We start from the raw sequence: 14,499 nt of genomic DNA, 5'->3' as shown, positions 1-14,499 counted from the left end.
CTTCAGCGTGACATGCCAACAAATAGCTGGAATGCAAGAGTGGCAACACTGTTATGTAAGGCAAAGGGGGAAGACACAAAATTTAAAAAAAAAAAAAACTTTTAAAAGGGAATCTGTCGCCAGGAGATCCATTTTTAGCACCCCCAGTTCCCAAAGAGCATAGTGCATACACTGCCAAAGAGTATTTGCATAAGAAAAACAAAATGGGTGTAACAGAAAAAAAAAGTTATATACTAACTTTCAATGCCTTGTGCTCTTGCTAGGCAAGGAGCTATTTAGAAGCAGGGGGCATTGCTAAGCAGGTGATGGGTGGTTTCTTATATCTGAGAAGGGCACACGGAGGTGCGGTTTCCCCAAGGGTGGGGAACGGTTCCTCTAGCCACTCCCAGACAAGTGGCTAGTCACAGAGCACACGGCATTGAAATTTACTATAACTTTTTTTTTTTTTTTTTTATAAGAGATCGGGCCCAGCCAATCCCCCAGGTATGAATGTTGTGATTGTAAACGCAATGTTAGCACTAGGTGTGACTGCGCCCTGGCAGCTGCGAAAAACCCAGACCAATGATGAAAACCCAACCATGTGGCGTACTCAATGTTTACTCTTCAAAAGGGACCACTCAGAGTTTAATGTCAATCCAATGCAATGACGGTTGGACTTGCACAAGAAAAATGCTTGTGGGCAAGAGTATTAAAACATGGGGACTCAAGGTATTTGTAGTATTTAAAAGAATAGTTCAGAAAACATCAGAATATAAGAGGAGACAAGATTTTCACATTTCTTTAATGCAACAGCAAAAAATAAAATGTACTAATGGTGCAATAAAGATCCATTTTCTTTGTATACTAAGAGGTAACAAGTCTAAAATGGACAAAGAAGCCATAAAAACACAAATGATGGCTTCAATTATATTTCCAGTTTGTGTGCAGCTCCCTACCATAGGTTCTTAAACCTGGCCCCATGACATGCGTCGCTGATGAACACACACTGACAGCTTTTTTGCATTTCTAAAGGCCTTCCAGCAGCTGTGGTGATCCCACCATGGAGCAATGAATTAAACTTGCAGCCCAGCTGGACCTTTGCAGAGAACGGTTTTTCACAATATAGTAATACTATCTTTGTCAACTACAGGACTCTCACACCCCCCCTTCAAATAGTCCGCATTACATTAGTGGCCATTTCTTTAGGAAACCTTTAGGCCCCTTCTCCACTGGCGTTTTTCACGCGCGAGTTCTGCGCGTGCATTTGACGCTCAGAACTCGCATTGCACTCTGTCCCATTGTATTCAATGGGTCTTTCTCCATTAGCGTGGTTTTTAACGCGCGTGCTTGCGTTCGTTTGCACGCGCGTCAAAATCGCAGCATGCTCTATTTTTGCGGGTCACGCGCGTTTTTCACGCCCCATTCAAGTCTATGGAGATGCATCAAGAACGCATTGCACTCGCAATCATTGCGAGTGCAATGCGTTTTAAACGTAAGGGTTGCTAGGTGACCAGTATAACATTATTTCCCCTGCTCGCGATCGAGCATTTAATTAAAAAAACACAATGAAGAACAGTGAAGAATAGAATAAAATCATTGTACACAGTGAACACAGTGACCACAGGATCATTTAAGATAAAAACACAGTGCAGAACACAGTGCAGAATAGATTACAGATGTTCGGCACATCTGCTTACTTGTCGGGAGATACGCGCGGAACGGTGCGAACAAAATAGCATGTGAAGAACAATATATATGTGTGAAGAACACATTGCAGATGTATTTAAACATCTGCAATTTGTTCTTCACACACATATATATTGTTCTTCACATGCTATTTTGTTCGCGCCGTTCCGCGCGTATCTCCCGACAAGTAAGCAGATGTGCCGAACATCTGTAATCTATTCTGCACTGTGTTCTGCACTGTGTTTTTATCTTAAATGATCCTGTGTTCACTGTGTTCACTGTGTACAATGTTTTTATTCTATTCTTCACTGTTCTTCACATCTGCTAAATTGTCGGGAGATAATATACGCGCGGAACAGTGAAGAATAGATCGCCGATGTTTGCAAATTATCAGAAGACATTATTTTTCAATTAAATAACACATTTTAATCCCAAACCATGGTCCCTTTGAAATATGCTCGAGTCTCCCATTGAATCGCGCGTCAAAAATGCGCCGAAAACGCAAAAAAAACGCAAATTACTCCAAGGAAAAATGGAACAAAAACGCAGCCAAAACGTCAGTTTTTCACGCATTGCACCCGCACGTGAAACGCAACGCTAGTGTGCAAGAGGCCTAAAAGTTGACACTAATGAGCATTGCAGAAGCTTATGAAACCTCTTCAACAAGGATTTCAGAAGGCAAAGACTCTCTTAACAAAACACACGCATACATAGTGGTAAATTTTAGCATTATTTAGCTATGTATTTAGATGACGGAATGATTTCACCATAATGTTAAACAAAATTAGATTTAATGGGTTTACCACCACTGTTCAGATGCAGACGTTATAGCAGATGCAGACGTAAAAAGTGAAACATAAAGAACAAAAGAATGCCAAGAACACTAAGCATCTGACAATACTGTAGCCAGAAATAGTAAAGCAGGATGGAGAATATAGGTCATTTTTTTTTTTTTATTCCAAAACCAAGGTCAAACTAAATTTAAAAAAAACAGACACACACACACACACACACACACACACACACACACAGTGTTAGAACATGACAAAAAAAGAGCTCATATGTGCCATAAAGACACATCCACATATTCAAATGACTATGTATATTAAAAACTTTACAAACAGCTACCTATAGGGTAGTTCCGCTTATGAGGGTTTTCATTCACGTAGGATAGCACTACTCGGCCAAATAAAACCATAAAAACTTTTTGTGCCAAAATAAATCTTAACAGAGGTTATAAGCAGTCACTGTGGCAAATGACAGAAGAAAAGAAACAGGCATTGCAATAAAGATGGCACCACACTCTTAGGCCGGGGTCACAAGTGCCGCCAGCATTTCGTTTCACTGCATGTGCGTTTCCAGGGAAATGCATGCGATTGTTAATCAGCCCCTATGCATATGGGAAGAATGTACATGCACCACTTTTTAGTTGTTTTTTTTTTTTTTTAAACAATTTCTAAAATTTGAGGTAAAAATTATGTGGTTGCACTAAAACCACATTCATTTTGAGAAGACGCTTTTATTGTTGTTATGAGTAAGAAATGTATGGTAAATAAACTCCATAAGGGGAGTTCCCAAGGGGCTTTTTTCAGATCCAGGACCCTATTATGCTAATGAGCCTAAGGGGCTACCCAAGCCCGTTCGTTATCTTCACATGCTGTTACACCGTCTCACTCTCCCCCCTGCTTCCTCAGCACCTGCAGTGAACACAAATCTCCAAGCTGTTTTCCATTTAGTGAGGTAGTGGTTTCATAGCTGGTTCAATCATGAAATATGCCACTAAACATCAATCTCAGTGCTCTTTTAACATGGAGGTCAATGTATTTATGCTTTGGGGACTGATGAGCTTATTGTTGGCTCTAGAAAGAGGAATCCAGTTCTTGTACAGTGTGAAAATTAATTTTAGAGATTCCTCCGTCTCTCGGTAAGACAGTAGAATCTTAGAAGACAGTATCGATGACCATCATCTTGTTTGACGTTTTTTACTTTCATATACATACTTTCATGTTCGCGTCTAGACTGAACGCTCCAGGCATTACAACATGCAACCTGCGCACCATATACCGGTCCCATCACAATGTAGATCTAGGCTCTTTGAGGTAGGGTTCTCCAGCACTGAACTGAAGATGTTTATTGACACAAGCAAATATTTTCAAAATAAGACATTTAAAATAAAGAGGATTTTTTTTTTGCTGTTCCTCAAAATGGAATAGTTCAGCAGACAGCACTCTCATACTAGTGAAATAAAATACAAATGTGTATCAGTCAAAAGAATGAGAAAATGGTTAAACATGGACCTATATTTGCTTGCAACTTTGCTTGACACCGCAAGAATAATGTGAATTAAACCTTACATGTGTGAACACAGCCAAAATCAGATTTACGATGAAACCTGTGATTGCTCATCTTCAAAGAACTACTTGCATATTCTACATGAACCTAATGCACTGATGTTTAGGCAGGCCTTACACGTGAAAGAGAGGTAACAAGTAAAACTTTCTTACCTATGCAGGCTTCAAAATACACACAAAGGGGGTTATTTATTGTGCGCATGATGAAAACCCCACCCACCTGGATACATCAAGAGGCTAAGCCTCTGTTATATTAGGTGGGAGGCAGAATCTTCCGACTGGTCTAGGCAGTGCGCAGGAATGAAACACATACTCCACCACTGACTGCATCACCCTTCACTCTCCTTTGCTGAGCTGGCATATAAGTGATAATCCCAATGCCTGGCGTTTTCAAGGCTTTTAGATCAGAAAACTGATAACTGTCCTCCAATTTATGTAATGCTCTAAAATATTTAGGCTGACCAAAACAAGGCTACAAATAAAAAATAAAGTTCTTCCACAACGGAGATGAGGCGCCAGGTCATGCTGGAAAGGGCTCTAGAAGATCACATAGAGAGCTTCGTGACCTCAAGGACCCCAATAAAGGGCAAGCACAATTTTGCGGCAGGAGGTTGTGAAAGCCTTATCAAGGAAAAATGTCTTCTAAGGTCTAGAGTCAAGAAGAAGCCACCCTTGATAATGTGCATGATGTGCACCCAGACTCATGGACGCTCCTTGGGAACTGCAGCTCTTGTTCACCCCCATGAGCAACCACTTCCCTAAGCAGCGCCAAGGCTCCAGGAAATCGGCTGCTTTATGAGAGACTCCCGATCTTCCTCTGACTGACACGAAGCACCAAAATGTGCTCCAGGAGGTTAATCACAGCTTCTTCCACCTCCAGTTCTTGGAAGTTTGAATTGCCAGGAAATTCAGATTCATTACAAGTTTTTCATCAAATTAGAACATAATACCACATTGTGAACTTCGATTCACGTATCTCCCATCATTTATAGGTTATGAACAAGGTACTTTGAAGAAGCTTTATACCACAATAAATGCCAAGGCTGAACAGCAGGCAATGCCGTACAATGTATAGTTTCTCAGATATCACTTCCTGCCCTGCCACCCCCCTGAACTCACTTGAAATGACTTAGAGGGCTCTTCTTTTGTGCCTTTTGAGTCAGCACCAGGAGGGATCAGAATGGGAAGAGAGAGCTTTAAGTATTATGTGCATAGAGCAGTAAGCCTAAAGGGCCTAAAGTTGTTTTAGCACAACTACAGCAATATTCACTAATATGTAGGCTATGTTTTTATTCCTTCTGATGGTAACTTGAGGAACTAGGGTAACTAAATTTGCCTCTGCCAGCTGTACTCTAAGCCACAAAATGGAAACTATTCAATGCAAGAATTAGAAAAAAAAAAAAAAAGAAAGATGCAGACTTATTCCAGATAACAGTCACAAAGGCTTACAGAAGCTGCAAACGGGGAATAACTGCTTAGGCTTCTATTTAAAAAGGTGTTGCATGTGTGAGACAATTCCTTTAATAGAATTATTTAAAGGAATAATACCATCAAGATCAACATGATAAACCAGGGACACCTACTCAAAAATCCAGGCACTATGAATGTGCTAATCTTTTTATGTGTTATCCAAGACTACCTCCTTTCTAAAAATCACCTTTTAAGATTATGCTTATGAGGCTGAGAAGCATTGGAGGGGTGTAACCAGCCCACCTCAGTGCTATAGCTTTACAGGCTGATACACTGTCTCCCCCTCAGCACTTCCCACACCATCTGCCTGATGTAATCTTATGGCAGGAAGTTCAGGCACACATTGGGATGGGGAAAGTGTTCCTTGTCACACAGTAACAGCATGTGAATCTGCAGATGGAAGGGCTTTCGTGACACCCCCAGGAGCCGCCCTGGCTCATAAGCATAATTTTAAAAGTTGATTTTAGAAGGAAGGAGGCCATGGATAACAAATATAAGAAGATTACCACAGTCACAGTGCCTGATTCTATGAGTAAGTGTCCTAGTTTTTTTATGCTTGATTTTGGTGATAGATTTTCTTTAAAAATGAAAATAATATCATTTATTTAACTGTAGTTTTGTAGATGCAAAACCTGTCGGTGGAAAAAAAAAATGTGATTAAAGGAGGTAACCCAAACAAGAATTGGGGATCCAGATGTTACAGGCAAAATGAGTGCACGCTGTCTGGCAGAGTAAGAAACAGGTGCAAGAGGCCTAGAAGAGCAAGTGGAGGGGGATGGGAACAGCAAAATGAATAATGGAACAGCTGGAAGAATTAGTAGACGATGGTTGCTATGCTGCTTTCTTTCTGCTCAAAATGAACACACTTGAAGAAAACCACTATCCTGCTCAAAGGCAAAACAATGTAAAATACCAGAGTAGAGACAATACAAGTCGTCACAAAAAAGACATTCCTTTGTGAGAAGAACGGCGCAACAAGGTGACAAGACACAAATGAATAGAGAAGCGGCTTAGTACAGAACCAGACAAGAAGAGGGGCTTGTTAGATTTTACTCAGCAGAAAGCAGGAGACAGGTATTACACAAGAAGGTTAACAGTAGCAGAATCAGTGTATAGTGAATGCACTGCTGCTTGTGTCCCATTTTACTACTGTATATCTAAATCCTAAAGAGCCACCCATCGCCTCCTCTGGTCTTGGACCCACTACAAAACTGGGACTTGATTGGAATAATCTCAGCATTTCCACTTAAATGAGAGGACTGCTTTCTCTGAAGCAGGACCTTCTTGTTTAGGCTTCTTCACACAATACAGGCAAGCTATGGGGTTTTTATCATACAAATACTGTGGATCATCATATATTTGCTCCTAAAACAATTGACCATTGACATAACAAAAAAACCCACACTGTGTGAAAAAAATGAGCCCTCCTTTTACTAGAAACACACACCCAAATAACGTTTGTAAGAGTTTTATATACCACACACCTCCTCATGGACAGTCAGCCACGAGTTCACCAAATGCTCAAGGAATGTCATTATGATAATCTAGTTTTACATCTATTCTCTTCAAGGAGACACACGTTGTCATCAACCGGTTAAGATGGTTGCAGATCACAATGATGTCCTTCAGTATTCTGAAAGGCTCAGCATTACTCAGAAAAAAGAACCATGGCACATAAATTAACTAGGAGTCACAGGGGTTGTAAAGAGTCATGCAGGTCTGACCCCTACTGACAAGAGCCTCAGCAGCAGCTGACACCCAGAACTGAGATGACCTACCTGGACTATGGGAATACATCTTTCAGCACAACACTAAACCTCTCAGTATTTAGAAGGGCATTGTTGTATTCCTGACACTATCCAGTATAACAGGTTGGTGGCCGTTTATGGGCCCAAAATCAAACGACAGTATAAATCCCTCCACTTATTGAAAATATGTCCCTAGAAGTATATATGTGAATATGCTCTGTCTCGTGAAGGGGTTGGGGGACCTTGTGTTTTTTCTGGGGGTGTGTACACAAAAGAGCACATTGGGTCAAGTCTTTGGATGGAAACCCCAGGAATAAGAATGAAGTAGATCACTTCCTTTATTGAGTAAGACACTACATATTTATATAGAACAAAAGGAAAATAAAAATGACCATTTTAGGATTTAACATAGTAGAATTTTTGGGGTACCTCACCATATAAAAAATATGGGCTATTAAATCACCATGTCCCAAAAAGCCCTGAATAGTGTTTGTCCATTAAAGGCCTTTTCACAACTGGTCATCATGAGACCAAAGAGTTCTTCATAGAAAATACACTAAATTAAGGATTTTATACATTTTACATTATGAATAGCTAAAGACAGCCTTTAAATCATAGAAAATTATATGAAAAGATATACAAAGCTGTGAAAATTCCGGCTGACACAAAATCATAAGTTCTATTAAGAACCATCCCAGGCCTCCTGTCCTGCACGGAGGTGCTATATTAAATGCAATCTATTCCAATGCGATTCCCGATTTCCAGCTATTTAGCGGAGTGGCCCATCCTGAGCTAGTGGATGGCGGACTGTTGCAGTACATATACATCTGAGGCAGTGTGAAGTCTGTTTTCAATTCCTCAGCCTTAGGAGTGCACAGCACATATTTGGTACGGAGAACATGTGGCTAGTGTAACCACACGTTATTAGAAAATGGTTAATAAACCACATTTCTGGAGTGAATTCAGTCCACTATCCTGGCACCTCACCAGTACAAAGCTTAGAAACTCCTGGACATCCCTCAAATAATGCCTGGGAATACAAGGCTTATCCTTGAAGGGTTATTTTTAGGAATCTCCAGGGAATAAAGCAGAGCCCGAGTGTTTATCATAATTCTGGCAAGAATGAAGTGTAAGGTAACATTTCAGACTGGCTCATCCTGGAAGAATCCATCATGGAGTCCACGGTAAGGCGCAGTACATAGCATGCTCTATATGTTTTGTGGATCGCTGTTATGGGGAGCAGGTGAGCAATCTTCTATGATAACATGCACATCTGTTTTACATGGATGACACGTCTGGTATAACAGCCATGTCTAGTCAGCATTTCTGGGCCTGGCAGCAGGATACATTTGTCAGGGAGATCTCTGTACACAGCATCATGGCTGCTCTGAGGAACTGCAGTCTTTTTTTATAATTGATATCCACATTTGTGATCCTGTACATGTGAGGTTGATGCCCATCACACGGCCTATGACGTCACCAGATGAAAGTCATGACGTCCCTTCCACCTCCTGAAGGCTCGGCCGGGCATTGTGACGTCACACACCTTCCTCATCAACCTGTTGCTGTCCAGCCTGCAGGAGGAAGAGGCCGGCGAGCAGACAGCAGCCATGTTCATGGGCTGATTTATGGTCCCGGGTGTGCTCCGCACATGCAGTACATGTACCTCCTCGCCCCCCTCTCATCACACCTCCAAACAAACACCGCCCCCTGACCATTTGGGGGAGTTGAGATGTTGCCAGGCAGAATCTCTGCGACACGATTCCTTGTAGGGTGGCACGAGTTCCTCCAATACAGAGAGGAGGGGCACAGGCAGCCAGCGGGCTCTGCAAGTTTCTATGTATTCTAGTGAAAAAGACACAGCTCTCACCCCGATCCCAGCTCAGCCTGGAACAAAGGCTGCCCGATCTATCCTCACCCTCCATAAAACCCGTGCCCTCTGCATTGCGGATCCGTGCCTCCGCGGCCTAGGGGGTAACAGCCGCACACATTACACCCGTCAGGGCGCTTCTAGCATAAGGAAGGGCACCGGGGACTAGTGTAGGGAGCACGGGGGCCACGAAGGGCCGGCCAGTAGCCCTGCACACAGCACAGGCCGGCCCCGCGGTCACCGGATGACTGCAACAACACAAAGGAAAGCCCGAGCCTGCGTGCCGAACCTGCCCCAAACTTATCACCCGAGCCCGGGCAGCCATGACACCCCGCAGCCGGCTCTCTCCATGTCATCTGAGGTCAGTGCTGCCACATTCACGGCCATTTAAAGGTCCTGCTGGAGCGGTGCCACGCACAACAATAACACGCAGGCTACTTACATATCTCTTCTGAATGATATTCCTCTTGGGCCTTTCCTTGCTCATTCTGAGATCCAGACAGAGTCAGCACAAGACAACGACTGCCTCATGAATTAAAGGGGAAATCGCGAAAGAACGGTAAGATCCTGCTGGTGCGCTTCCCCGGCGGCCGATTATCCGCCTGTCGGTCACCAGATTCACCTTGAGAGCAATCCTTTGTGGCTCACGTTACTACAATGACCATAGTGCTGAAGAAGAGGAGATCGCTGCCACACGACGCCCTGGGCTTCTTTGTGGTTAGTATTCACAGTCTCCAGAGCCCGTGGAACATGCTGGTGGCGCCGGCTCAGCAGCTACATGTTGCACAGTAATGTCACCTGGGGAGATGGGGCTGCAGGGGGCCACAGAGCGGGGGGAGGGGGGCATAAATAAGAGCTATTAAATTAAAAAGCTAATGCTGGAAGTCACGTTTACGCTGCACAGAGTGAACTCTAGCAGCAGTGAGGTCTGCACTGTGTGTGTGTGCGCTCCTCTCTTGCTGGCTTTTTTTTTTTTTTTCTCGGCCTCCCCAAGCCAATAGGAAGGCCGGCAGGGCGGTGTCTAGCTCGCTTGCAGATAAAGAGTCCTGATGTCACTGTGACGTCAGCGCGTCACATGGTCCCCGGGACGGGGAGGAGCTGAGCGCTGGGACATCTCCAGCCAGAACTATAGGGAGCTCCGCTACTTATTCATCAGCAATGTACTGCCGCCTGAGGTAACCGCTGCATCCCAGCAATAATGTTACATAATACATTCACAAAGTAATAGCAACACGTCTCCATTTTACTCTAGTCCACGTGGTGTAATGGCCACTAGTGTCCACCATGTATTTATTCTACAGCCATGACTAAGTACAAGAATGAAGATTACATTTTGTATTGTTCCAGGTAAAACTATTTGGTCACTATGGCCAGTAGCACAAAATAGTTACACAGCTGCTCTAATCCAATACAGGCGGTCCTAAACTTAAAGGGCACCTACCACCACGAATCTACCTATAAAGGTAGATCGGGTGGTAGGTGGATGTATGGGACGTGAGGATAGCCCTTTTTAGAGCTAATCCTCACGTCCCCGCTAGCCTAGCATAAACTTTATTGACCGAATATGTTAATTTAATTAAGCGGCTACCGGGGCGTGGAGTAGCCGGACACGAGGCTACACGGCGCGGCTACTCCACGCCCCAGTAGCTGCTTTCCCCCGCCTACCCTGTGATCTTCGGCGCGCAGCTCCTGGCAGCTGCGCGCCCTCGTCCGAGAAGCCGGAGTTCTGCGCATGCGCAGTAACTCCGGCCTCGTTCCCGAGATCGCGCATCTTGGCCGGAGTTACTGCGCATGCGCAGAACTCCGGCTTCTCGGACGAGGGCGCGCAGCTGCCAGGAGCTGCGCGCCGAAGATCACAGGGTAGGCGGGGGAAAGCAGCTACTGGGGCGTGGAGTAGCCGCGCCGTGTAGCCTCGTGTCCGGTTACTCCACGCCCCAGTAGCCGCTTAATTAAATTAACATATTAGGGCAATAAAGTTTATGCTAGGCTAGCGGGGACGTGAGGATTAGCTCTAAAAAGGGCTATCCTCACGTCCCATACATCCACCTACCACCCGATCTACCTTTATAGGTAGATTCGTGGTGGTAGGTTCCCTTTAAGGACACTCAACTTACAGACGACCCCTAGTTACAGACGAACGTGTCGGCCCACTGTGACCTCTGGTGAAGCTTTCTGGATGCTTTACTTTAGTCCCAGGCTACAATAATCAGATGTAAGGTGTCTGTAATGAAGCTTTATTGATAATCCATGTTCACATTACGGGTCACATACAATTCTACACAGAATTGCCCTAGCCTACTCTGCCCCCTGGCACACCTATTTTGCGTTGAGGTGATGTAAAGAAGAAACATCTGGAAAGACTTTGTAAGTTTTCTCCGTGTTTGCGTGGGTTTCCTCCGTATCCACCGGGTCCTCCCACACTCCAAAACAAACTGGTAGGTTGATTAGATTGTGAACCCCATTGGGGGACAGGGACTGATTTGGCAATCCCTGTGCAGTGCTGTGTAATCAGTGTGCACTGTATAAATACAGAAATTATTATTAATTAAGGAGGTAATAGTTGCGAATCCTGGCAGTTCCTTGCAATTGTATTTATTTTAGGGCTTGCACACCAGAAAACTGCCATACATGCCCTGCTCAATGACTTTAGCTTATGAGGGTCTGTGAAAAATGAATGCAAATGGAATGATCCAAATCATCATTGTTGCGTCTTAATGTGTGCGCAGGCGGAGTGCATAGACGTGCCTCTGTCTGCACGGCCAGGAACCCCCATAGACCAGAAGAGGAGACGAGAAGAGGATGCCGGGGTGTAAGTAATAAGTTTGTTTTTTTACTTGCTTATAAACCTAATAGCACTTTTTTTAAGCACAAAAATTGTGCTTTTTATATTCAGCTTATATGCGAGTATGTACAGTAAATTAGACCCACAGTCCACATCCGTTTATTAATTCTACAAATAAAGACTGTGGGTCATAAAGACAACGCATGTCCATTTAGCAATGTGCCCTGTCTGGGACTCCACTTTGTATGAATGGCGTAGTATGAATGGCGAAGTAAGCTATCCTTGAATTAAAGGGAGAGACATTTATCTGAATTAGCATCGAACTGGTCTACTGGACCAGAGAAACTAGATGCCTTTTTGAAAATCTTTTCTTTGATGACAACTGTCATCAACTGTCAACTGCAGTCACTAGTCATAATTTCTGTATTTTCCATGTCAAAAAAGAAAAGGAGAGATGTAACCTTTTGGACAAAAAGCTTTATTCTGATTGTCACACACTTTACGCTTGAGAACAGACTTCTGACTTCAGAATTTTTTCTACACAAGGCGACTCTTTCTCCTGTGCACACTGCTGGATGTCTATCCATGCTGTCACTCACATACATTGGAGCATTGTGCTGCCTTTGTCCGGGTTCTGTGTACTGTGTTCCTGAAAACAACACTTACTGAATGTGACACATGCGCTAAAACAGTCTCATGTGACAGCACCGTGACAATTTTAGGGGGTTGTCTGAGGGGCCTGTTCTCTCAGCCAGGAGTATCATGAAAATTATGGAACTACATATTTAACCCTCATGCTACCAACATAAACAACCATGTAATTGTATGATCTGTTGCTTCATTTTTCCCACGAAGGAAAGTTACGCCCTATCCACGGTGCAGTGGGGACCCCTCGTCGCTCTGTCAGATTAATGGAGCAGGCGAAAATTGCTGAGCCTCGTTTTCGTTATCTGCGGAGGTCTCAGCACTGAGACACCGACTGATCAGCAAGTTAAGCCCCTTCAATACAGGTCCAGTGGTGACCTCCATATTCATGATGGGGGGGGGGGGGCAGGGATTGTCTTGAACAATCCCTTTAACTCTGTACGAGTTGATAAGTTCTCTTTAGGTATAGGTATGACTTTCCTATTTATGTGGATGGGACTTGCAGAAATATACAAGCATTCATGTTGTTTATGGCCTGTGTATTATCAGGCCACAAACTTGAGCAGAAATAGGAGCTTGTCTAAGTTTTGTGGCTCAGGTAAAGAGCTCACAAACGGTAGCCATAAAAATAGCAACCTTTTGTATGAGACCATAAGCCAAAAGAAATGAATGAGTCCCTGCGCTGTCCATTTTCCACCCGTGTCCATGATCGCAGGCGCACCCGTGAACCCCGTGTCCCCATCACGGCTGTGGCAGGCTGACTTACCTGCCCGTGCTCCAATGACACCTCCTGTGGTCCAGCGCGCGAGTGTCTCCACCTCCTCACACAGCATCGGCTCTGTGAAATTTAAAGGTGCCAGTGCGCCGTTAATTGGCACTGGTCGCCTGCTGACCTGAGAAGTAGCCAGTCTCTTCCTGTAACCCGTGCCGGATCTTTATGCCTCTGAGCATTAGAGAAAGCTTCTTATTGTGACTTCTGTGATTATCCGTTGTGACCTCTTTTTTTAGTTCCAGACTTCGATTCTCTGCCGCCTGTCTTGACCTTCTGCTACGTCCCCTGACTCCGATCCTGTACCAACTGTCCTGACCACGACTGACAGACCATGATTCTGCCTGTGGATCCTGTACCTCGTCTTGGCCACTGCCGTGAGCAAAGTCGCAACTGTGGAGCGACCTGGTGGTATCCCGACGCAGCCCCCGTCCCCCTTTGCCGCGGGCTCTGGTGAATACCGGATGACACTTCGCTCCCAGGTGTTGGCTTACGTCATCACTCGGGGTGGTTCAGTGGGTCCACCGGAAACGACCCTGACATCCGATAAATTAACAGAACAAGGACAAAAACAACAATCTTGTGCAGGGAACCTTAAGCCATGTTTACATGTGTTTAGAAACACAATTCAAGTGCAGCATGGAAAAGCTTATTCAGTTACACCAAAACGCTTGGGACTGGAAGGAGCACATTGTTTACCGATTTTGCCGAAACACAATATTTGGTTGCATGCTACCAGAAACAAAGAGCTTTTTATTGCTACATGAATCTGCCCACTTTCTCCAAGGACACATGCATTATGTGGTGACGTTGTTAGGTGCAATAGGCCCACAGAGAAATGATAAAAAAATGTATGGAAATAAGACACATATAAGGGCATTCCCACTAAGCTGCCGTGACACTATATATAATGTGGTTTGGTAAGAGGAGCCCCTCCTGTAGCCCTCTCCCTTTCCCAGGCAGCAGTTGTGTGCTGTGGAGGCTTTGCTCCAGCACGTGCTGACGGAACTTGTAGTTGGGGATGTGCTCCAGCCCGACTACAAGCAGCGGCGGAGAACTTCCCGTAGCGCTCATGGCTATAATGACGCGTGACCTTGCAGGCAGCTGAAGATTAGCTGTAGAGGTTTGTTAGCGCCGGGATGGACTCTGTGTCACCAAGCTACTGCTTCTCGGTGGGGTAATGGTGAGCGTTTTGAGGG

The 14,499-nt window shown here is 44.4% G+C and overlaps 1 protein-coding gene across 2 annotated transcripts in view; it reads right to left on the bottom strand.

Moving 5' to 3' along the window:
• JARID2 (jumonji and AT-rich interaction domain containing 2) overlaps nt 1-10,069 on the bottom strand; it is a 120,554-nt gene extending 110,485 nt beyond the window's left edge. The window contains exon 1 of one of the 2 annotated variants that reach the window (XM_072152634.1): nt 9,547-10,069. In XM_072152634.1, the coding sequence (XP_072008735.1) occupies nt 9,547-9,591 (45 nt within the window). In that variant the 5' untranslated portion in view covers nt 9,592-10,069. The remainder of the gene's footprint in view (nt 1-9,546) is intronic. The other variant, XM_072152632.1, reaches the window with a different exon arrangement.
• Between the last annotated feature and the right edge of the window lie 4,430 nt (nt 10,070-14,499).

Source organism: Engystomops pustulosus, chromosome 5 (assembly GCF_040894005.1).
Source record: "Engystomops pustulosus chromosome 5, aEngPut4.maternal, whole genome shotgun sequence".
Classification (NCBI taxonomy): Eukaryota; Metazoa; Chordata; class Amphibia; order Anura; family Leptodactylidae; genus Engystomops; species Engystomops pustulosus.
Note: the sequence above shows the minus strand (reverse complement) of the source record. Positions and strands in the feature narration are given on the sequence as shown.